The sequence below is a fragment of the Neoarius graeffei genome, chromosome 16 (genome assembly GCF_027579695.1).
Source record: "Neoarius graeffei isolate fNeoGra1 chromosome 16, fNeoGra1.pri, whole genome shotgun sequence".
Classification (NCBI taxonomy): Eukaryota; Metazoa; Chordata; class Actinopteri; order Siluriformes; family Ariidae; genus Neoarius; species Neoarius graeffei.
The window spans coordinates 64,882,905-64,909,745 of NC_083584.1; the positions used below are offsets into that span (position 1 = coordinate 64,882,905).

At 39.8% G+C, this 26,841-nt stretch overlaps 1 protein-coding gene across 1 annotated transcript in view; it reads right to left on the reverse strand.

The window, feature by feature from the left end:
• lsamp (limbic system associated membrane protein) overlaps positions 1-26,841 on the reverse strand; it is a 550,120-nt gene that overhangs the window by 159,901 nt on the left and 363,378 nt on the right. The window contains exon 2 of the mRNA XM_060943389.1: positions 12,471-12,703. Within this exon, the coding sequence (XP_060799372.1) occupies positions 12,471-12,703 (233 nt within the window). The remainder of the gene's footprint in view (positions 1-12,470; positions 12,704-26,841) is intronic.

Genomic DNA, 26,841 nt, shown 5'->3' on the forward strand with positions numbered 1-26,841 from the left:
GTGCTTTGGGGATAAATACAGAAGCCATAAATATTTAATAACCCACTGTGTGGCTTCATGAAAGGACTTCACAGTCTGAGAGAGTGAGAGCGAGCGAGGGAGGGAGGGAGGGAGGGAGTGAGCAAGAGAGGAAGAGACAGAGTAATTGCATGTTGCAATGCTTCAGAAACCAGTAATGAGACAAAGCCATCGAGTGTGTCCATCCCACTGTCGCTACTGCCACATGACTCACTGACCTCTCACACATGCACGCTTTGCATATTTTCATTTCCGTTTCAGTATGCCAGCTATAACAAACATACAGAAATCTCGACCTATCCCCATAGGCCCCGATATATAAAGGTCACACTCCGAAGCGTACATAATATTATTATAATGAAATGACATTGGATTTGTTATAAGGAAAAAAAAACATTTCTGGATCAGAAACACAAACCAAAGAGGCAAAATGTGGCAGAATGTTGCACGGCTGCAATCACTTACTTTATGCTCTTTTCAGATGTCAAAACACACCGTGATCCTTCATGAACGAGTTGCAATTTGTTGAAAAAAGGTTGAATGATTCAGACAGTGAAAGCACCTTATTATTATTAGATTATGTCTAATCCTGCACCTTTGTAATCACGGAGGGGGGATGAAATGTACGAGATCACATGTAATTATAAGAACATTTCCTTTGCCTCCACACTGTAGTCAGGAAATTACATTTGAGACAAAATGCTAGCAGAAACTGTAAACTTGATTATTTAATGATGCCATTACATCCCTATATACGCACATACAACCAACAAGTTAGAACCAAGATTCTGACTGGTTAGAAAGTGCTGATTAATTTTCTACAACATACAGTAGTGTTTACTAACATACTACTGTTTCTATAGTAACGACTTATAAAGTGATTTGTATGGTGGACGTTTCACAAAATCAGATGAAAAACTACAGCATCTCATCTCTACAAAGTGACACAACCACAGGTCTAGTGCCCCTGCTGGCTGGCTGTAGTACAGTTTTTAGCTCTGTCCATCCCCATGTGTTTCAATGACAAAAAAAAAATATTTTCCCCCCCCATGCCACTTTATCTCATCTAATCTGTCTTTCCAGCTATAGTGTCTGATTCAAACAGCTACTTTTCCCTATGCTGATCTGTGTATTTTTAATTTTCCCCCAGAAATATTTTAATTTTAGCGTTATCATATTATATCGTAAGAAGGCGTGGATACTCTTTGGAATGAAGTGATTGACAGCCTTGGTTGGAAGACACCAAGCTACTTATTTGAACTTTTTGGGAACTAATACAAACTGTTAGCCATTTTCTATTAAAAAGATTTGAAACATTGACAGGTTTAATAAGAATATGCCAATTTAATTGTGCTAGCTACCTAGCCATTTAGCCACCTTGATACCTATATTATTTGAATATTAACGACATTCAACTAGCCAGCTATGGACATTTGTGCAAAAACCATTCATTTGTCAGTGAATACATATACAACCAATAACAATAGTATGGATTTTATAAGTAGGCTAGTTAGTTTACAGTACGAGAATACAGTGTCTTGCAAAAGTATTCATCCCCCTTGGTGGTTGTCCTGTTTTGTTGCATTACAAGCTGGAATTAAAATGGATTTTTGGAGGGTTAGCACCATTTGAATTACACAACACGCCTACCACTTTAAATGTGTAAATTATTGTTTTATCGTGACAAACAATAATTAAGATGAAAAAACAAACATCTGGAGTGTTCATAGGTATTCAAACCCTCCCCCCCCTTAAACCACTCCAGTGTAGCTTTAGCAGTATCTTTTGGGTTATTGTCCTGCTAGAATGTAAACCTTCATCCTAGTCTCAAACCTCTGGCCGACTCAAACAGGTTTTCCTCTAGAATTGCCCTGTATTTAGTGCCATCCATCTTTTCTTCAGTCCTGACCAGCTTTCCTGTCCCTGCAGATGAAAAATATCCCCACAGCATGATGCTGCCACCACCATGCTTCACTGTAGGAATGGTGTTCTCAGGGTGTTGGGTTTGCACCACAGATGGCATTTCCCATGATGGCCAAAAAGATCAGTTTTAGTCTTATCTGACCAGAGAATTTTCTTCCATGTGTTTGGGGAGTCTGCCGCATGCTGTTGGGCAAACTCCAAATGTGTTTTCTTAAGAAATTAATTCTTTCTGGCCACTCTTCCATAAAGCCCCACTCTGTGGAGTGTATGGCTTAAAGTGGTCCTATAGACAGATACTCCCATCTCTGCTGTGGATCCGCAGCTCCTTCAGTGTTATCTTTGGTGTCTTTGTTGCATCTCTGATTAATGCCTTCCTTGCCCGGTCTGTGAGTTTTGGTGGGCGGGGCCTTCTCTTATCAGGTTTGTAGTGGTGCCATATTCTTTCCATTTTGCTATAATGGATTTAATGGTGCTCAGTGGGATATTCAAAGCTTGGGATATTTTTTATTACCCGACCCTGATCTATACTTCTCCACAACTTTGTCTCTGACCTGTTTGGAGGCTCTTTGGTTTTCATGTTGTTTGCTTTGTAGTGTTGCAGAGTCAGGGCCCTTCCAGAACAGGGTGATTTATACAGACATCATGTAACACTTTGATTGCTCTTATTTAGGGGTTTCATACAAAAAGGGGTGAATACCTATGCACACGCCAGGTTTCTGTTTTTGCATCTTAATTATTGTTTGTGTCACAATAAAACAACAATTTGCACCTTTAAAGTGGTAGGCATGTGGTATAAATCAAATGGTGCTAACCCCCCAAACATCCATTTTAATTCCAGCATGTAATGCAACAAAACAGGACAAACACCAAGGGGGATGAATACTTTTGCAAGACACTGTAGCAATCTATCCCCAGTAATGAGTTATTAAGTCACTGACATGATGAATAGGAACCGTTAATCATATCAATGTGAGTGAAATTCCTGTTCATGTGATAAATGTCCTTCTTAGACACATATATTTATTAATGAAATATCTCCACCTGAATCCATTTAATCTCTCTGGATAGATGTAATAAAAATAATTTGAGGATGTGCCTATATTCATCTGTTCATTTCTACCACTGTACATTGGGAGAATGGGGCGGGGCTACAAATAGATTAGGGATACCTGACCTTAATTCTTGTCCCTACTGCACGGACCCTGGCGCCAAATTTGACAACATGGTAGATGTATTTTGGCTTCATATCTATAGAATGAGAGGCAATGAAATATTTTAATGTTCAATTTAGAGCCACTAATTAGCCTAACTGCATGTCTTTGGGGGAAACCGCAGCACCCGAAGCCACCATGTGATTAAATTATGCAGCCTCCAAACTCCCTGTTACTGCTTCTTGGTTCCAGATGAACAGCATGATATTCCCAGCCATGAATCAGGCATTTCTTGCAAACTTTTTAAAAGATAGTTATACACAATTTACAACCAAAACCTGAAAGATCTGTCTCTATGACACTTGGGGACTCTGGTGATTAATCCAAACTCTCAGAACCACTTAACTTTGATTGGTCTCTCTGTTCACAGTGTGCAATTTTAGATGGTTTGTGAGCATGATAATTTGCACTGTGAAGAGCAGAAATGCTTCATTTTGATTCAGCAGACAGTTATTCTTCAAAATGTTTCTAAAAAGGGATGCAAAGGAAATGAATGTACAGCAAAATTGTCACAGTGGTCATCATTGGCGTATTAATTATCCAGCTCCATGCTGGGTGCTTCTAATTACATTGGAATGAAAAATGATCATCTGTGTGCATCATGTATACAAAGGAGATCTAGAAAAGAGAAACAGACTGTGTATTAAAACTAAGGGAAAGTGTATCTGGAAGAAATACATACTTATACAGTGTAGGTGTGTTTAAGGCTCCAGACTTAAAATCATATAGCAAATGGCTGAGCAAAACTGAGTACTGTAACATTCAATGATTGGTCCACAACCATGCTACATAAATGCCATTGCTGATAGAACATTTCTATGGATACCAGTAATATCATGAATATATGATATGGTCCTGAGGAACTCCATCCACACCAGTTAGTTATCTTACTTTATTGTCTTCAAAAATCTGGCAGACAATTTGATCCAAAGTGACTTACAGGAAAAGAATTGAGCATTTTATTATTTATGACACTACAGGTACTCATTGGCTTTAAGATTAAACTTCTCACAAGCTTCTGGTCCATATGTTTAGATCTATAATTTTTTAAAAATAGTATTTGTATTGCATTATTCTGCTTATGTATAATTGTAAAAGATCTGTACTTTACATGAGTAAAACTGGGCGGCACGATGGCATAGTGGTTAGCACTGTTGCTTCACAGCAAGAAGGTTCTGGGTTCGAGCCCAGTGGTTGACAAGGGCCTTTCTGTGTGGAGTTTGCATGTTCTCCCCATGTCTTTGTGGGTTTCCTCCAGGTGCTCCGGTTTCCCTCACAGTCCAAAGACATGCAGGTTAGGTTAATCGATGGCTCTAAATTGACCATAGGTGTGAATGGTTGTTTGTCTCTGTGTGTCAGCCCTGCAATGATCTGGTGACTTATCCAGGGTGTACCTTGCCCATAGTCAGCTGGGATAGGCTCCAGCTTGCCCATGACCCTGCACGGGATAAACAGTTACGGATAATGGATAGATGAGTAAAATTTGCTTACATTTTGATTTAAACCCTCCAGTGGGTAGGAGCTAAGTAAGACCAACATGTAACAAAGCTTGAATTGAAACCAGACAAACAGAAATGCAAACAAGAGCTCAGTAAAGTCACAAGCATGAGTGCTGGAGTGAGACTTTGCTTCTGTGAAAAGTTTTTCTGGAAGTGCAACATATATAAGTTTTGGGAGCAGGTATGCCAAAATTTTGCAGTGACAGGTCAGGGGTTTCAAATGCTGTGGCCAGGGCTGGAAGTGTTATAGACTTAGATGGGACCAAGGGTATTGTGGAACTGGAAAGAGAAGTTCTCAGTACACTTTATGACCATGTATATACAGTTGTGGTCAGAAGTTTACATACAGTGACAAATCTCATCTTGGATCTGAATGCCGTGGCAATATTTGGGTTTTCAGTCATTTCTTTGAACTGTCCTTTTTCTGTGGCAGAATGATTGGACAGCATACATCTTTAATAATAATAATAATAATAATAATAAAACACTAGAATTTGGTGCACAAGTTTTAATTTTCTTTGGGTTTTCTGAAATCAACACAGGGTCAAAATTATACATACATGCTCAAAAATTTACATACGCTTACTTAGATTATTAATTCAGAGGTGCTGAAACTTCCAAAATGTCTCTTATCTTGCCAAGACCGAGGTCTCTTAACTTCCTGTTAGTGATTATGATTGACTACAGCTGGTTGCTTCTCTGTGCCTTCATAAAAAGGGTTTGTTTACAGCACTCACTGGATTGACCAACACACAGTAAAATGGGAAAGTCCAAGGAGCTCAGTGCAGATCTGAGAAAGAGGATCACAGACATACACAACTCCAGAATGTCACTTGGAGCTATTTCTAAACAACTCAAATTCCAAGATCAGTTCAAACAATTGCATCCAAGTTATTGTGATGTGTATTCACTTTGCCAAGCCACTTTGCTTCAAGAAAACCCAAACTGTTACCCTCAGCTGAAAGGAAATTGGTTTGGATGGTCAGCAACAACCTGGGAACCACCATGGCACAGCCCTGCCATGAACTGGAAGCTGATGGATCACTGTCTACAGTTCAGATCACCATGGATCAGAGGCTGCTATCCAAGAAATAACCCCCTGCTCCAAAATTGACACCTTCAAGCTTAACTAAAGTTTGAAGCTGACCACATGGACAAAGAAAAAAAGCCTTCTGGAGGATAGCTGTATAGTCAGATGAGACAAAGATTGAGTTGTTTGGCCACAACGAACACCATGTACAGAGGGACACTGTACCAGCTGCTGCTGGTGGTAGGATCATCATGCTCTGGGTCTGTTTTGCTGCCAGTGGAACTGGTTCATTGCACAAAGTGGATGGAATAATGAAGAAGGAGGACTACCTCAGAATTCTTCAGCATAAACCATCAGAAACTTGAACACAACTTGGGACTTGGGAGTTACAACAGGACAATGAACCCAAACACACATCAGAGCTGGTTGTGGAGGCTAAAGCAGGCCAACATTAAGCTTAAAACAAGTTCTGACTTCAATCCTATTGAAAATATATGGGCTGTGCTTATAAGTCGAGTCTACGCCAAGAAAAAAAAATTGAACTTTACCAATTCTACCATGAAGAGTCATGAAATATCCAACCAGAATTCTCCCAGAAGCTTGTTCATGGTCAACAAAAATGTTTGGTCAAGGTGAATCTTGCGAAGAGACATTTTACCCAAATATTAGGCGTGTATGTATAATTGTATGTATACTTTTGACCTGTGTTGATTTCAGAAAACCCAAAGAAAATTAAAACTTGTGCACCAAATTCTAGTGTTTTTTAAATTAAATATGTATGCTGTACAATCTGCCACAGAAAAAGAAAAGTTCAAAGAAATTACTGAAATTGCCAGGACATTCATATCCAAGATGACGTTCATATCACTGTATGTAAACTTCTGACCACAACTAAAGATACCTGACCATCACAGCCATGCGCGAGGCTTCCCCAAACTGTTACTGCCATGTTGGAAGATCTGGAGTTATGTTGTAGGATTATGACTTTCCTTCACTTGACACTGGACCTCAGAGGCCCAACCCTGTTCCAGCATGACATTTACAAAGCAAGCTCCATGAAAACAGTTTGCCAAGGTTGGAGTGGAAGAACTTGTGTCTTGCGCTGAGCCCTGACCTCAACCCCACTGAACACCTTTGGGATTAACTGGAATGCTGACTGCACTCCAGACCTCCTCACTCAACATCAGTGCCTGATCTCACTAATGCTCTTGTGACTGAATGAACATAAATCCCCACAGCTATGCTCCAACATCTAGTGGGAAGCTGTCCCAGAAGAGTGGACATTATTATAACAGCAACAGAGGCGACTAAATCTGGAACAGGATGTGCAAAAAGCACATATGAGTGTGATTGGTCATGTGTTGACATACCTTTGGCCATACAGTGGACATCAATGGAAGGGATGCTGACCAGGCCATACAGCATTACTAAACATTCATAGTGACCTGATGTCATTGTGGCATTCCTCTATTCCAGGGGTGGGCAAACTTTTTGGCTCAGGGGCCACATTGACTTTTGAAATTTGCCAGGCGGGCCGGGCCAGCACCAAATTCATACATATCGAACATAAACCGGAAAAGCTTTAGTGTTATTGTAAGGCCTTTCACTGACAGAGACCCAAATGCAGATCAGATTGATATTTATTTTAGTTCTCAGGTCAACAAAGGCAGAGCAGAAAAATGTTTGCAGTTCAATAGATTGGCACATAAAAAAAATATATACACAAACACCAGCACTACAGCAGCCACCCACGACAACCAAAATTACTAAGAGAGTTATACTTTTTATATTATTATGTCTGTAAACATGTGACTACCATCTTATTACAGCTCCAACATAGTTTTAAAAAGCGAAAGTGTTAATACTCACATTCACTCAGCAACCGCTGAGCTGTATTCGTCCGTTCTTGCGCTGACTGGTTGTTAGCATAATTAGCATGCTTGGAGGAAAAGTGCCATTTGATGTTATATTCCTTTAAAACTGCAATGGTTTCTTTGCAAATAAGGCATACAGCCTTTGATCGGACTTCAGCAAAAAAATATTTAGTTGTCCATTCTTTATTGAACACCCTGCACTCACTGTCCACTTTTCTTTTTTTAGGACCACTCATTGTAAAGTTTTATCCTGTGTTCTCGAGATCATCAGTGGCACGGGCGCCAGAATGATTTCCATGGCACATGCTGCACCACTCTGCAAATGTAATCTCGCGTGAATACGACTGACTGGAAAGACGGATCTCTAGAACACCTGTCTACGTGATAACACTGATGCTTATAGTTTATAGATCTGCTCAATCGTGTTTATATGATTGTCTTCCGCGGGCCGGATTAAAAACGCCAACGGGCCGGATGTGGCCCGCGGGCCGTAGTTTGCCCACCTCTGCTCTATTCAGATTCAAAATTCCCTTTTCAGATTCAAATCTTGCTAGATAAGAGTATGAAAGCTGATTTTAGTTGTTCAAACGCAGAAGGAATAAAGTATAATGCATAACGATATCCGAGGGATCTGATAGTCATTACATAGCCATAGGCCTCCATCCTTTTTCTGGACAAAGATGAGATCTGCCAGACATGATGTAGATAGCCTGGTATAGTTTTGTTGAAGGCATTTAGCTACACTCTTCCAAGGGTCTCTTCCATGTTCTCAGCATGGGATAAGGAATAAATGTGTGATAGATAACAGATCAATGGTACAGTAATAGGGTCTATTACAAGGGGCAGTACATGCTTTACTGAAAACCTCATTATATTCAAAATACCAGGTGGGAATTTATGTCTGTTGTTTAGTAGGGTAATTAGGGTCTTCAATAATGAGGTAACAAGGGATGTCACTTCAGTTTGTCTGGCACTAGCATCAATACATTTGGAGATAATCTCATGAGTGATGACCCCATTGCAATACTGCCCAGGGTGTGAACATGAATTGGCATCTTCCGTGGTTGCAGAGGGTGTACTGAATTTGGATCTATGTTGTAAAGGACTGAAGTTCTACAACTTCTGAAAGATGAAACATAGTATGTGCATGAGGTCACATCACATCCGGAATCAGGAACGTATTCTGGCAGTAGATTTGATTACACCTACCACAGCAGTGTTTTTGTTTTGCTTTGTACACTCTTGCTTTATTATCCATGAAAATCCATGATGAAAAATTCAACAAATAAATGATACATCCACACATAACCTCTGTATAAACTTTTAATACTACAATTTTTGCTTTTTTCATGCCTCCTTGAAGCTATACTTAAAATTTCAAGAGGTAGAAGTGCTCAACCTTAACCTTGTATGTCTCAACTAATCTTTTTTCATTTGTTTCCATCAATTATTTTAACCAGTGCTGCTTGATGAGGCCAGTCACACCCTCAGATTAGATCTGATTATGCCATCACAGGAAGAATACACACTTTGCCATAAGGCAGAACAGTGGGTGAGCTAGACACCCTCCAGCTTGGTAGGCAGTGACTTTGAGGCACAGAAGAAACCACGTCGTGCTGTACTCGATGGTTTTAAAAAAGCCTGTAGAGAACCCATACGGTGCTGGCAGAAATCTGTAACTTTGGCCAGTGGAAAAATAGATTTGAGGTCTGCCTTACTGACATCACAGTGATTCATATATTAAGACACCCACTGTCTTGAAAAACTCCATCTTACAGTCCAAACCAGCTGAGAGTATGCTGAAATGCTTCTCTAGGGACAAGAAATCTGAAATTCCCCTCTGGTGAAAAATAGCCTTTACTCAATTTCCACAATAAATGGCACAGCGACAGAATAACACTGAACTCATGATTAGTTTGTTGCCGAAGATGAATGGCACTCACATGCTCTTTGTTTTGTCAGGCGCCTTCTTTTATTTTTTACATTGTCATACGTTAATTTATTTTATGCTGTGTTGCCAGGGAAATTTGCAAGTGCAACAGAATTGCTCTTAATTGCACAAGGAGTTATAGTTTTGAGGAACAAAATGCTATACGATACAAGACAAAAGGGATAATGAACACGTTCCTGCTTAGGAAATAAGATCGGTCACTTTTCAGCCTCCCTAGAGGTAGTAGGCATAAATCTCTTCAGAGCTTTGCCAAAAAAATTTCAACCTGCCCAGGCACCCGAGAACAAAAACAATGCATACCAAGGGCAAATACACTAAAGGCTTCCAAAGCAACTTTTGTCGCAACTTTGGAAAAAAAAACAACAACACACACACACACACACACACACACACACACACACACACACACACCAACAACTTGGGGCTGAAGCAGGACCCCAAATGTCTAAACAAATATTGCAAAACCCCCTCCCCCAATAAATAAATAAATAAATAAATAAATTACTTTTAAAAATCTTTCACATATCTGTAACTATTCCAACATTTCTCTTCTATTGTTGCCCAAATTCAGAGCATGACCGTTGTTTCTTTCACAATGATGATGAAAAAATAAATCAACTTCAAAGTGTGTTAAAAACTGGGTCTTATCAATGCAAAATGAATGTGAATCCAAAAGCAAAAGTCTGAGAGCATTTAAAAACAATACGGATGAATGGTTAAAGCATTAGCGCTGACTCTATGGATTTGAGGACTGCACAAATTGTCCTTATAGATTCTTTGTGCTGCTTAGCAGTATCAGCATCAGTAAGAGAGACAGCCTATTAGTGGTTTGTTAAAGGGTAGATGTGTGAGATAGCAGACTTTAGCTTATTGCACACAACTCAAAACGGATTGGAGTAGTTTAACATGGGCATGTGACATAATGTAAATGTAGAGTAAACTGGAGTACTCGCTCATTCCTCTTTTTAAAACCTCTTTTCACTCAAGAAAAAGACAAGCATACAAATTCAGATAGAATATGTATTATCTGGAGTTATCTCCATTACTCATTTTATAGAAAGTTATATAGTGTAATCTTGAATGCATAGTCCATACAAAAAAAATAATAATAATTGGATGGAACTAAAATCAAAGAAATCCTCTGGTAATAATTACATCATCCCACCTCCCCATTTAATTTAATTATTTATTATAACGATGCATTATAGCATTAAGCCAGAATTAGCAAGCTTGCATCCAAATAGTACTGATATGTTGATATTTTTGCAATACTTCTTCTGAAAAAAACTGTTCTGCTGAATATGCACCGATCAGCCATAAAATTAAAAACACTGACAGGTGAAGTGAATTATATCGATTATGTTGTTACAGTGGCACCTGTCAAGTGGTGGGATATATTAGACAGCAAGACAACAGTCAGTTCTTGAAGTTGACATGCTGGAAGTAGTAAGGATCTGAGCAACTTTGACAAGGGCCAAATTGTGATGGCTAGATGACTGGGTCTGAGCATCTCCAAAATGGCACATCTTATGGGGTGTTCCCGGTATGCAGTGGTTAGTACCTACCAAAAGTTGTCCAAGGAAGGACAACTGGTGAACCAGCAACAGGGTCATGGGTGTCGAAGGTTCACTGATTAGCACGGGGAGCAAGAAGGATACCCCATATGGTCCAATCCCACAGAAGAGCTACTGTGGTCATGGCCACAGCAACCCATGTCATGCATGGGTCATGGGTGTCGAAGGTTCACTGATTAGCACGGGGAGCAAGAAGGATACCCCATATGGTCCAATCCCACAGAAGAGCTACTGTAGTATAAACTGCTGAAAAAAGTTAATGCTGACACATTTCTGTTTTATCCAGCATTAACTTTTTTCAGCAGTTTGTGCTACAGTAGCTCTTCTGTGGAATTGGACCATATGGGCTAGCCTTTGTGCCCCATGCGAATCAGCGAGTCTTTGACTCCCATGACCCTGTTGCCAGTTCACCAGTTGTCCTTTAGATCCTTGGACCACTTTTGTTCAGTACTAACCACTGCATACCGGGACCACCCCACAAGCTGTGCCATTTTGGAGATGCTCAGACCCAATCATCTAGCCATCACAATTTGGCCCTTATCAAAGTCGCTCAGATCCTTATGCTTGCCCATTTTTTCCTGCTTCCAACACATCAACTTTGAGAACTGACTGTTCTCTTCTTGCTGTCTAATATATCCCACTGCTTGACAGGTGCCATTGTAACAACATCATCAGTGTTATTCACTTCACCTGTCAGTAGTTTTAATTTTATGACTGATTGGTATAAGTCTTAATGAAAGACCAAATTGGAAGACGATTATCATCAAGCCTTTAAGGTTACTTTTCTTACCAATGCTACATGTTCATACTGATGATAAACCTGCAGAAAAGGGTGAGGTTAAGGACAGAGTGGCTAATAAGCTCAATCAGTGTTGCCCTCCAGCACTAGGATAATTATAGAATAGAATAATGAAATAAGCGAATGCTAGATAAATTGCCCAACAAATTACATGTATTTGCTCCATTTTTCTCAGTGCAAACCATTTAATTCCACAGCCATCACTTTTGACACCTTCAATAATATATATTTGAATATTTTTTCCTCATCTCACAAGGTGACTAACACTGAATTTATTTACATATTTCATGGCCATAATGCAGTAGTGTAAAAAATGCTAGTCCTCTGTCATCAGATCACAGAATCAACTAACCAGGACCCAAGTCATAAACTTTGCCACTCAGCCCATCCTTCTGGAACACATATTTAAATCTCTGACTGTTTGACAGGCTGGAATACAGACTCCTTGATGACTGGAAGGCAAGTCCTTGCCCAAGGTGGTTGGTTTTGAGGTATTAAGACCACAGTAGTGCAATGACAAGTACCTCTGGGCTGTCAGCGAACTGACAGGCTGTCAATCATCCAAATCCCTAGCCTGTGATCTGAGCTCACCTTGTACAATAAGGTAAACCTGGGAGGTCTTGGACTGTTGCTTGGTCTGGATCGAGCAGGTATAGGGCCCTTCATCATATACATCCACCTTTTGAATGCGCAGACTGTACTCAATCTGACCCTTTGTCACCAGGTCCACGCGGGGGTCCAGGGACCACTTGTCCTCACTGGCAAAGATGATGTTGGAGCGGTTAAGCCAGGCCACTTTGGACACCTTGTCATCTACATAACACCTGGACAGAGAAAGACAGACATGGGATTTTACTGTAACAGATTGCATAGTAACAATGACAGGAAGTGCATGGGATACAACGTTGGAGTGTCAGAATCTGTTTGGTAATTTTTTGAAAGTGGTATTTTCAGTCATAGCAACAAAGGAAACAATACATAATACACAATATATTTTGGTCTCCCATGATGTACCATTATGAATGGTGAAATAAATTGACAAAGTCTTATACTGTACTGTCCTTCAGAAGATGTACAACTCATGATCCTTGACAGGTAGAGAAGATTAAATAATATAAAATTGCTGGACATGACACAAATGTCATATACAGGACAAACTGACATGAAGTAGACAAGCAAGTTCCTAATATGACATATTTTCAGCTCTTCTGTATCAATTTTTACAAAAAAATGTTGCTGCAAAGACCAACCTGACAGGAAAAGGGAAAGAAGCAGACAGAGAAAGAGGGAGAGTGTATGAAAACCCTCACAATATATCAGGGAAAGCAACATTTCCTATAAAATTTAGATGATCTCTGTAGTAGGACACTCTGATTACTACACGCTGCTCAAAGGTGGAAATCCAATTGAATGAACCTGAGCTTCATCAAGTTTGTGGCTGGCCACATACCTGATGCTGTCAATGTTCTGAGGTCTGGCCATCTTCCTCACTCTCTCTCTCTCTCTTTACTCTCCATTGCTCTGACTGCCATTCTCCCATCGCTTTGCTGCTGACTAACGAGGGCTTTTCACCAGGGCCTGTCTGCACGATCGACATTAGCTCTAAACAACAACTAACCAATCTTTCTCTCTCTGTCTGACAGCTAGCTTGGTGCAGTGACGGATGTGTGTGCTGCATGCCAGAGGCCTCGCCTGGGGGAAAGAGAGAGAGAAAGACAGAAGGGGAGGCAGAGACAGCAGAGAGAGATAAACAGAGAGAGATGCTGAGCAAGAGGGAGACAGAGAAAGACAGATGGAGAGTTGGACTTGTGAGAGGAGGAGGAAAATAGGAACTGCACTAATGAGTAGAAGAAGAAGAAGAAACTGCTGACTGAAAGAAATGGTCAGTGGAAGTTGTCATCTCATGGGCTTGAACCCCAGGGAGGTTGTACCCCATACCCGCCACAACCAAACCCCCCATCTTGTCCTAGTTGCTTTATTGACTGAGAAAACACAGCCTTCAAGAGTGCAGCTAAGAACTTGCCCGATTCAAGCCAAGCTCCACACCCACTCTAAACACCAACTGTGCCAAACCCAGCCAGTACCATCCCAATGTGCCAATTTCCTGCTCCAGTCCTACCTACCCACCCCTCCAAACGCAGACACTACTTCCCCAATCTGTTTATTCTCTGGCCCAAATTTGCCCACCCACCCCTACAAACCCAGATACTACTATCCCAAACTGCTCATTGTCTGCTCCGAAAATGCCAGCTTCTGCTCCAATCCCAGCCAGCTTCAAACCTGCCCTCCTCTAAACCCAGCTGTTACCACTCAAATCTATCCATTCTCTGCTCCAACCTGCACACCCCTCCAAACCCAGCCACTACCATCCCAATCTGCTCAGTCCCTACTCCAAACCTGTCCACCCACCCATCTGAACTCAGCGATTACCACCACAAGCTGCCTTCTGCCTGCTCCAAACCTGACCCCCCACCCTTCCAAACTTTGCCATTACCACCCTAATCTACCCAGTTCCTGCTCCAAACCTGTCCACCTACCCCTCCAAACCTAGCAACTACCACCAAACTGCCCAGTCCCTGGTCCAAACCCAACAACTACCACCACAAACTGCCCACTGTCTACTCCAAACATGCCCACTCACCCCTCCAGACCTAATAAAAAAATATTTTTAATGTGACTCAGTTCCTTTGAACCCCATAACCTAATATTAGAGCCAACTGTATATGGCTCTAAGTCCTTTAACACACCTGGATTAAATCGAGAGAAAGGCTACTAATGAGTGAGGAACTGAAAAACAGAGGAACTGCAGAAGATGGGGATGTAAAAAAGATCCTTCTTCTAAATTCTGCCCATCCATCACTCCAGATCCAGCCACTAACCCCCAAGTCTGCTCATTGCCTGACCCAAAATTGCCCACAGACCCCTCAAAACCCAGCCCCTACCACTCCAATAAGTGCTTTAACACATCTGCATGAAATTTCAAAAAGGCCTGCTAGTGAGGCGATGAACTGAAAGAGTAATCATGACAAAAAAGACAAAAACCAAAACAACAAACAAACCAATAAAACCCAGAAGCTGTCATGGTCAAAAAGGTGCAGATTTGATGCACAGATGCAACAGGCTTATTGCTGTGTGAGAGAAAAGGGTGCAACTTTATTCCCCTTACTGTTTTCTTGGCTCCATTCCGGAGATGGCACCAATAAGGGAGTATCTCAGATAAGGATGCATCTCCCAAGGCTGTACTTTGAAAGATGAGCTGTACTCTTCTCAAAAAAGTTGCCGAACATGAGCACAGGGATTGCACTTCTGTTAACTCTAATAAGCTACACACAAAACCCAACGGGTTGAGTTTATGCAACTGGAAACTACCTTAGCGTAATTCAAGGACTATCAAATTTACAACCCTGGGAGACATTGAACTCAACAGCCAGACTCTTCTGAGCAGTAATATTCATTATAGACGGGCATCTTTGACATTGTTATTCCTGTATTTACTGCCAGTAAATCAGTACTAACAGCACATCCTGGCAGACAGAGATGTCACAAAACATATTACAATTAACACACCATATAACCTTGAACTGAAACAGGAAACTGTGCAATGCTATACCATGCCATGCCATGACTAAGAATGGAGAGTGTGGCTCCAGTCCAAATTAGACTTATTACTACAAAGTCATGACTATCTAACCAAATATGTATAACATCAATTAAGATCTTTATTAAACAAGCAAACAAACAAAAAAATGCCACGGAGAACAGAATCAGCATGTGCATGCATAATCATCTTTCTGGAAGCAGTGTCAAACAAACCCAAGATGGCATCCTTCCTGCTGTTGCTGCTGCTATTCTCCTGTGGGAAATGTGAAAAAACTGTCCAAGCATGCACAATTTCCAAAATTATGGATGCACACTCTCATGTTCCAATCGTTAATAGTCCTAAGACACAGCCAAAGACGCTCTGAATTATCGCTACAGACTGAAAGGAAGGCGATTGCTGGAGATAAAAGAACAGATTATGCACTTATCATGGTGCATCACCATCCAGGGAAATTATAATTATAAATCATAGTTCTGCTGCTATCTTGTTGGCATAAGGTAGAAGGAAGAGTGTTTGGTCTGTAGTGACAAATGTGTTAAGTCTATAAAATAACAGAAGTAGTAAAAATATGTAATATTCCATATATATACAGTGCTCAGTGTAAATGAGTACACCCCCTTTGACAGAAGACGTTCCTGTCGAGGTGTTAACTTCCGTGGACGACCTGGACGTCTCTGTGAGATGGCTGCTGTCCCAGTTTCTTAAATTTTTGTACCACTTTTGCTACAGTATTCTGACTGATAAGTAAAGCTTTGCTGATCTTCTTGTAGCCTTCACCTTTGTGGTGTAAAGAAATTATTTTCTTTGAGGAATTCTGAAGAGACAAGTTGAGCATCACTCTCCATCCAGTCTCTAAAAGAGGTCATTGTTGAAGAATGGAAAAAGATTGATGTTGCAAAATGTCGCCAACTTGTTCATTCCATGCCTAGAAGACTTGGTGCTGTCATTAAAAATCATGGAGGCTATACCGTACAAAGTACTAGATGTAGTAGTTTTTGTTGTGGGGTGTACTCATTTTTGCACCACCCTAATTTGAGTAAAACTGAAAAATGTGTAATCTAAGTTATATTATTAACCTTACTTTCACGTTATAAGTTAAACAGATGTTATATTAAACTTTGTCTTGTCAACATTTTGGAAATTGTTTGTGTTCATTGAGATATTGTTTAAAATGTTACTTTTCAAAGGGGGTGGACTCATTTATGCTGAGCACTGTATATATATATATTTTCACAACTTTGTTATAGATTTCTATTTTATGACTTCTACATTATCGAGTTAGTACAAAAACATTTTAGAGTTCAAACATTAATTTTTCCAGTGCAAAATTAAATGTAACAGAAGAAAAAAGTGTTTGTATCTGAGCAGCATATTACACAAGCATATTACACTTCTGGGTTTTGGTGCAAAATGAAGAAGCGAGTGTGACAGTCAAAGTGTCCAGAAGAACTGTGGCCGGTTCTGTAAGATGCTCAGTAAAACTTACAGCTCATTTCCACATAAAATTGCATTCATTGGACCTGAGACTGCTATTTTTCTTTCCTTTTTTTTTTTTTTAAAGCAAAGGGTCGTCTCACACCAAATATTGACTTTGTTTCTTTTTTTTATGGCTTACTGATTATAGTATTTGTTTTAAATGTGGAAACATTTAATTTCATTATTTTTAAGCCGTTTTTGGTCTCCAGCATTTCTTTACATGTGCCTAAGACTTTTGTCAAAAGTTTGTACACCCCTACTCATTCATAGGTTTTTCTGTACACTGTAAAATATAATAAGTTGACTTTACTTAAAAAAAATATGCAAAGTCGTTGCCTCAAAAAAAGTCATTTATGTTGATTTAGATAAATTAGATTGGGTTAACTTATTTTTTGTGAGTTTGCAGTACTCAAATTAACTTAGATTAGTTTGATTACATTAACTTATTTATTTTAAGTTTACAGTACAAGTTAATGTAATCAAAATTATATAAGATGAGTACTGCAAACTCACAATAAATAAGTTAATGTAATCAAATTAATATAAGTTTATGTGAGTACTGCAAACTCAAAATAAATAAGTTAATGTAATCAAACTAATCTAAGTTAATTTGAGTACTGCAAACTCACAAAAAATAAGTTAACCCAATCTAATTTATCTAAATCAACATAAATGACTTTTTTTGAGGCAACGACTTTGCATATTTTTTTTAAGTAAAGTCAACTTATTATATTTTACAGTGTATTGTGACTGTTTTCTCCATTGGAGAACAATACTGGAGACATCAAAACTATGAAATAACACATAGAACATATATGTCATTATGTGGTAAATAAAAAAAGTGTTAAAAACAATGTTTCAAATTTTAGATTCTTCAGCATAGCCACCATTTACCTTGCCGCTTTGCACACTATTGGTGTTATCTTAACCAGCTTCATGAGGTATTCACCTGGAATGCTTTTCAATTAACAGCTATGCCTCGTCAAAAGTTAATTAGTGGACGAGTTTCTTGCCTTCTTAATGTGTTTGACATCAAACAGTAAATACAACCCCAATTCCAAAAAAGTTGGGACAAAGTACAAATTGTAAATAAAAACAGAATGCAATAATTTACAAATCTCAAAAACTGATATTGTATTCACAATAGAACATAGACAACATATCAAATGTCGAAAGTGAGACATTTTGAAATTTCATGCCAAATATTGGCTCATTTGAAATTTCATGACAGCAACACATCTCAAAAAAGTTGGGACAGGGGCAATAAGAGGCTGGAAAAGTTAAAGGTACAAAAAAGGAACAGCTGGAGGACCAAATTGCAACTCATTAGATCAACTGGCAATAGGTCATTAACATGACTGGGTATAAAAAGAGCATCTTGGAGTGGCAGCGGCTCTCAGAAGTAAAGATGGGAAGAGGATCACCAATCCCCCTAATTCTGCACCGACAAATAGTGGAGCAATATCAGAAAGGAGTTCGACAGTGTAAAATTTCAAAGAGTTTGAACATATCATCATCTACAGTAAATAATATCATCAAAAGATTCAGAGAATCTGGAAGAATCTCTGTGCGTAAGGGTCAAGGCTGGAAAACCATACTGGGTCCTCGTGATCCTCGGGCCCTTAGACGGCACTGGATCACATACAGGCATGATTCTGTATTGGAAATCACAAAATGGGCTCAGGAATATTTCCAGAGAACATTATCTGTGAACACAATTCACTGTGCCATCTGCTGTTGCCAGCTAAAACTCTATAGTTCAAAGAAGAAGCCGTATCTAAACATGATCCAGAAGCGCAGACGTCTTCTCTGGGCCAAGGCTCATTTAAAATGGACTGTGGCAAAGTGGAAAACTGTTCTGTGGTCAGACGAATCAAAATTTGAAGTTCTTTATGGAACTCAGGGACGCCGTGTCATTCGGACTAAAGAGGAGAAGGATGACCCAAGTTGTTATCAGCGCTCAGTTCAGAAGCCTGCATCTCTGATGGTATGGGGTTGCATTAGTGAGTGTGGCATGGGCAGCTTACACATCTGGAAAGACATCATCAATGCTGAAAGGTATATCCAGGTTCTAGAGCAACATATGCTCCCATCCAGACGACGTCTCTTTCAGGGAAGACCTTGCATTTTCCAACATGACAATGCCAAACCACATACTGCATCAATTACAGCATCATGGCTGCGTAGAAGAAGGGTCCGGGTACTGAACTGGCCAGCCTGCAGTCCAGATCTTTCACCCATAGAAAACATTTGGTGCATCATAAAACGGAAGATATGACAAAAAAGACCTAAGACAGTTGAGCAACTAGAATCCTACATTAGACAAGAATGGGTTAACATTCCTATCCCTAAACTTGAGCAGCTTGTCTCCTCAGTCCCCAGATGTTTACAGACTGTTGTAAAGAGAAAAGGGGATGTCTCACAGTGGGAAACATGGCCTTGTCCCAACTTTTTTGAGATGCGTTGTTGTCATGAAATTTAAAATCACCTAATTTTTCTCTTTAAATGATACATTTTCTCAGTTTAAACATTTTATATGTCATCTATGTTCTAGTCTGAATAAAATATGGAATTTTGAAACTTCCACATCATTGCATTCCGTTTTTATTTACAATTTGTACTTTGTCCCAACTTTTTTGGAATCGGGGTTGTAGTAAATAATAAAAATACAGTAAATAGTAAATACTATCCACACCACAACTGTAGTAATCCATATTATGTCTCAAACTGCTTGACTCAGTAAAGAGAAATGACATTACTTTAAGACATGAAGTGACTCAATTAATAAAAATAAAGAAAAACATGGGTGGCACAGTGGTGTAGTGGTGAGCACTGTTGCCTCACAGTAAGAAGGTTCTGGGTTCAAGTCCAGTGGCCGATGGGGGCCTTTCTGTGTGGAGTTTGCACGTTCAGTGTGTGAGCCTTGGTATGAAGAACAAGTTGAGTATGTTCGGTCTCATATTGTGGTTCCATCACACTGTCAGATCGTGGTGTCGCTCCTTACTTGAGCCGATAGGACACAAGAAAAAAGTGTTGAAGTTAAAAGTCAGAATCGTGTGCAACTGAGACGCACCTCATGTCCTGCACATAACTCTCCGAATGTAGCTTCATCTGCAGTCTGTGCACAATTTCAGTATTAACTCCTCACGACATACACGGAACTCAACTTTGAGTTAATATTTCACTCAGTACAGCATGCCAGGCAAGCTTTGTTTGTTGAACCTTTTGACTGCTGCTTCTGAGATTGAGTGGCAGATGTGCAAACTGTGAAACAGCTTGACTGTGATTTTTTTTTGCACTGATGTTTTACCATCGGAGACCAGAGTCCTACTTTGCAGTTATATTGAAATCTCTATGCCATCACTCACCCGAGAGGGAGTCAAGAAAAAGAGAGAGAGAGAGAGAGAGAGAGATTGTGGGGGAGGAAGAAACAAATTGCAGTATAAGGAGAAGAAAGAGGATGGTTCGCTCACCTCCTCTGTGCTTCATCTTGCTCCCTCAGCACTTCTCTGTGATCAGAGAGCCCACTCACACTCTTCATATCAACTATACATCACACGCTCCTTCATCCCTCAGATACACACACACACACACACATTTTAAACATCAGATTGCTATGAAGATCCCCTATATATCACACTCACACACCTACGGTACAACCATGATAACACATACACTTTTTATACAACACATGAAACAACCTTTTACACAGACACAACAAGAATACTACCTTTACATACTCTCAAGAATTCATATAAAAAGTTAAAGCAAAACTGGACTCAAAGTTCTACCTATATGACAGCAGTGTGTCCACACAGCTAGCTCGGGGATCTACGAGATGATGGTATTGACTGCAGTGTTAAGGCTCATCAGTGTTATGCTGAACGTAAGATACGTACAGTGCCTTGAAAAAGTATTCATACCCCTTGAACTTTTTCACATTTTTCCACCTTACAACCACGAACTTAAAAGTTTTTTATTGAGATTTTATGTGATAGACCAACACAGAGTAGCGCATAATTGTGAAGTGAAATGAAAATGATAAATGGTCTTCAAAATTTTAAACAAATAAAAATCTGACAAATGTGATGTGCATTAGGGCGGCACGGTGGTGTAGTGGTTAGCGCTGTCGCCTCACAGCAAGAAGGTCCTGGGTTCGGGGCCGGCGAGGGCCTTTCTGTGCGGAGTTTGCATGTTCTCCCCGTGTCCGCGTGGGTTTCCTCTGGGTGCTCTGGTTTCCCCCACAGTCCAAAGACATGCAGGTTAGGTTAACTGGTGACTCTAAATTGACCGTAGGTGTGAATGGTTGTCTGTGTCTATGTGTCAGCCCTGTGATGACCTGGCGACTTGTCCAGGGTGTACCCTGCCTTTCACCCGTAGTCAGTTGGGATAGGCTCTAGCTTGCCTGCGACCCTGTAGAAGGATAAAGCGGCTAGAGATGATGAGATGAGATGATGTGCATTAGCATTCAGCCCCCCTGCGTCAGTACTTTCTAGAGCCACCTTTTGCTGCAATTACAGCTGCAAGTCTTTTGTGGTATGTCTCTACCAGCTTTGCACATCTAGACACTGAAATTTTTGCCCATTCTTCTTTGCAAAATAGCTCAAGCTCAGCCAGATTGGATGGAGAGCATCTGTGAACAGCAATTTTCAAGTCTTGCCACAGATGCTCAATGGGATTTAGGTCTGGACTTTGACTGGGCCATTCTAACACATGAATATTCTTTGATCTAAACCATTCCATTGTAGCTCTGGCTGTATGTTTAGGGTCATTGTCTTGCTGGAAGGTGAATCTCCTTCCCAGTCACAAGTCTTTTGCAGCCTCCAACAGGTTTTCTTCCAGGATTGCCCTGTATTTAGCTCCATCCATCTTCCCATCAACTCTGACCAGCTTCCCTGTTCCTGCTGAAGAAAAGCATCCCCATAGCATGATGCTGCCACCACCATGTTTTACAGTGGGGATGGTGTGTGCAGGGTGATGAGCAGTGTTAGTTTTCCACCACACATAGCACTTTGCCTTTAGGCCAAAAAGCTCAACTTTGGTCTCATCTGACCAAAGCACCTTCTTCCACATGTTTGCTGTGTCCCCTACATGGCTTCTTATGCCTGTCTTTCAACAATGGCTTTCTTCTTGCCACTCTTCCAAAAAGGCCAGATTTGTGGAGTGTACAACTTATAGTTGTCCTGTGCACAGATTCTCCCACCTGAGCTGTGGATTTCTGCAGCTCCTCCAGAGTGATCATGGGCCTCTTGGCTGCTTCTCTGACCAGTGCTCTCCTTGCTCGCTCTGTCAGTTTAGGTGGATGGCCATGTCTTGGTAGGTTTGCTGTTGTACCATACTTTTTCCATTTTTGAATGATGGATTGAACAGTGCTTCTTGAGATGTTCAGAGCTTGGGATATTTTTTTATAACCTAACCCTGCTTTAAACTTCTCCAGAACTTTATCCCTGACCTGTCTGGTGAGTTCTTTGGTCTTCATGATGCTGTTTGTTCTGCAGTGTTCTCTAACAAACCACTGAGGCCTTCACAGAACAAGTGTATTTATGCTGAGAGTAAATTACACACAGTAGGACTCTATTAACTAATTAGATGACTTCTGAAGGCAATTGATTGCACTGGATTGTATTTAGAGGTATCAGAGTACAGGGGGCTGAATACTAATGCACACCACATTTTTCAGATTTTTATTTGTTTAAAATTTTGAAGACCATTTATCATTTTCGTTTCACTTCACAATTATGTGCTACTCTGTGTTGGTCTATCACATAAAATCTCAATAAAAAAACTTTGAAGTTTGTGGTTGTAAGGTGGAAAAATGTGAAAAAGTCCAAGGGGTATGAATACTTTTTCAAGGCACTGTATATGGACACGGATAAAGCCTCCTATCCATACTCTGCACTCATTTCTTCTGTATTTGTCCCTGTTTTTTGAGCTGCACCACTGGAAATCATGTTGGCAGTGTAGCCAAGAGTTCGATAAAGACGTTAAAAATGGTGGAACATTTTGAGGGACAGTTATGCGATTTAGTAAGACATTTTAAACATCTGTATGATTACAGCATCTACAACTTTGCCTCTGCTTTTTCCAATTTCGTAACTGTCACCATGTTTGTTGTTTAGGAACATGACTCTATGCTGCCCTCTAGTGGATACATTGCTGAACATCCGCGGGAACATAAAGGACGCTTGGAAGTATGTGGGCAGTGAGGAATGTATTTATTTTCATATGTGAACGGACCATAAATGAGCCCTTAGCCTAAAAGTCAATGTCAAAAAATTGAAGCTTTCAAATAAAGGATTAAAGCGCCGCTACAGTGAGTCCTAAATTCCACTACGACATTGTGGATAATGTAGGAAACCGTTAAGTGAAGTGAAAATACACATGTCAGAATTTCATTACAAAACAAATCTTGGATGTCATGTTAATTACAAATTATGCTTGAAAATAATTCACATTCATGGTAGACTGCCTTTCAAATTTTTCAAGTGTAGTTCATCAAAAGAATTTCCCCCGACACCTAGTTATTTTTGTTTAGTGGACTGAAAGCTACTGAATTTGAATCATTGACTTCCAATTTTATTAGTTTTTTAAAATAGAACAATTAATGAATTTAAAGCCACATGGCCCTAATTCTCTGCTATTTTTTCCTGCTTCACCATGACCCAATACAAGATACTACATCATGCATGACGTGGTGGGCTTTCCCCATTCGCACAAGGCATTGTGGGATACAAATTTGAAATAGGAGAGAAAAATGGAGGATGTGAGTGTGCGAATGAAACGTGAAAGACCGACTACAGTAACGGAAAGCAAGAAGAAAAGACGTTATGTAAAATACAAAGCAAAGGAAACGCAGGACCAAACTAATAAATATCAGCAGTCAGCGAGCACCTCGGTGTGATCAGCTGTTCGTTTAGTGACAGAATGATGGAACTGTCAGTGCGCGGTCAAAGGAAAACCTGCGCATGAGCACATGGACTTCCTCTGTCTGCTTGACTGCACAAAGCAAGCTATTTCATGCGCATTATTTGCTCGGGAAGCCGCTCAAATTAAATAACTTCCCAGCCACAGAATGGCCTGATATTTTTTTAGATATTACAGAAATAAACATATATCACAGTGACCAAATTTCAGAGAGAACTAAATTTCACAGATTTTATGAAATCGAAAGGCCGTCGAACTTTAATTGGTTTGTATTTAACATGATGAAGCATACCTTTTCAGGTTAGGAAAAGAGGTACCTTCATTCTCAGAGTTTATAGACTTCCTCACCATTTCAAATCATTAAAAAAAAAAAATCACTTTCTCCAAATGTTGTCAGCCCTGCGATGACCCGGCGACTTGTCCAGGGTGTACCCCGCCTCTCGCCCATAGTCAGCTGGGATAGGCTCCAGCTTGCCTGTGACCCTGTAGAACAGGATAAGCGGATACGGATAATGGATGGATGGATTTCTCCAAATGGAAAAATAGGACATCATTTTTTGTCATGGATTTCTTTAGATTCTGTAAATGAATGTCAAGAAAAGCTATGATTAGCTATAAACACAGCCCCTCATCTTGACCTAAACTATCTGTAATTTTTTTTTTTTTTTACTTCACAAATTGTTGGTCTCTCTATCTCTGGACTCTGTCAGTCTCTCGACTTAAAAAAAAAAATGCCAGGACATAAATTTTACAAGGCTCTTCCACTGGTGCTAAATTATTCAGTGGAAAATTATTATGTAATCATGTGCACACAGGGACAGTGGACTGATTTAGATCGCTCTCGAACGAGCCAACAACGGTGCCTCTTATTAAACTACGTTCCACCAGGAGTCTTGGGGAAGGCCTATTGTTTATTTAACCTTAATGCATTTTTCAGCAGCCATTTGTTTTGCTGATCCAACACTCTGCGGTGCACAACGGCCCAAACTTTACTGCTGACTGCCAGAAACAAGGCGAGAATTCTTTTCATTTGCGTGTCCACTTTCACTCTGAAGGACATCTGAAAGATTACAAAATGTTCTTTTTCAAGCTGGAAGACTCTTGACAGGGACATTCAGGCATCTTTTTGAACAGTTTCAGGTATTTCCAAAGCCCAAGTTCTGACTGTTTTATTTTAAATTTGGTTGGCGTGCCATATGAAACTCACTTTTTGCCTTAATAACACTTTCCAGAGCTTCACGCTCTCTGTGAAACAATGAAAATCTTCTCAGACGGCAACAAAATGAGAATTCTTTCAAAGCCTGTTTTGACTAAGGTATAGTTTCATTGGTTTTGATGGCTGTGACACAATAAACCGTTTAATATTGTAAAAAAATAAATAACCTAGTCTCTCAACCCTTGAGATATAAATTTAGATGCAATGCACTCAAGAGTCTGTAAATAGATTGATGACTTCCATTTAAGCATTTTGAAGACACAAAAAGTATGTAAAATTACATTTTGGCTGAAGAAAAAGTCTATTAAGCCGAATTTACGTCTGTTCTACTATACATTTGAGTATTGTTCTGCATCAGCAAGCAACACTGGCCTTGTGGCTTCGATTTCTACAATATTAGTTTAGTTAGACACAATGTTCCATTTTTTTTGCTCTGCAAGCAGAAATACATCCTGACGAAGCCACATTCGCTTTAATAGCACGTCGGATAGCAGGCTAGTGCATATTGATTTGTACATTCTCGTTAAAGGTGCTTCCGGTAAAATTGCCATCTGTCCCTTTTTCCTTTTCATCTTCTTCTGACTGGTTTAATATTTTAAGTCAAAAGGTATATTCCTGAAAAGTGTCACTTGTTATGTCCGAAGTAGAAAGGGATACACACAATAAATTGCCCCGGTGCTATCACGAAATATCAGCACTCTCGGAACGCCGCTCGACCAATCAAATTACTGGATTGGAATTAACTGTTGTGTAACTTTTGTTATTCTATCCACATTCACTGGCTATGAGCAGTTGTGCACTCTGATTGGCTACTCTACTACTAGGATATCAGCTTATATACCATGAGTAGAGGAAAACAAAATGGCGGAGTGTGTTGCTGAACCAACTGAGGATGAAATAAAAACTCTCCTCGAAAACAAAACTCCAAAAAATACAAAAAAAAAAGCAACAAAATATGGAATAAAAATATTTGAGAGCAAGGACGTATCTTTTTATTTTTTCAATAATCATTATTATAGCATTTTTCACAAATTGCTACTGTCATTGTGCCGGTTTGTTTGCATTCTAATCAGAAATTATTTTGTTGGACGTTTTGGAGATAGTTTTTATTTATCAAATTTGCAAAAAAAATAAAAATGCTCTGTTTCTCAAAACCCAGTGAATGTGGATAGAATAAAGCAGTTATTCCAATCCATCAATCTCATCATACCTGGCTGAAAGCCAACTTGGTGCAACACGCCTCATTGGCTATCAGTTCATGTCCAACTCGATTTCGTGGAATAACTTAATTATTGCACTGCTGATCCATACAGCCCATGTACCCCATACACACTGTGCACAGACCAGCATCTCTCTGCTGGCGTCTCCAAAAAATAATAATTAAATTAAATTGGAAAATCATAGAGGTATTATAATGTAACGGCACTTAAATGACTCCGTTTTGACTTTGTAGTAGATTCTGATAGCGTCTCCAGCAATCTTTCTGAAATAGACCTCCTCGGCTCCATTGGAGTGCTGTGGTCATGTGGTTTGAAACGGGTAAACAAACGCCTACACGCCTCTTGTGTTTGGATGGATTATCCATATTCATGAATTACAAAGTCTGAGATATCGCTCAAAACGGTACATTATTGCTCAGATTATGGCTGCCGTAACAATTCCACTGATAGCAGTCTATAATTTCATTCTTTTCTGAGTGATAAAAGACTTTAGGAGGTAAGAAATTATTAAATTTACAAACGAAC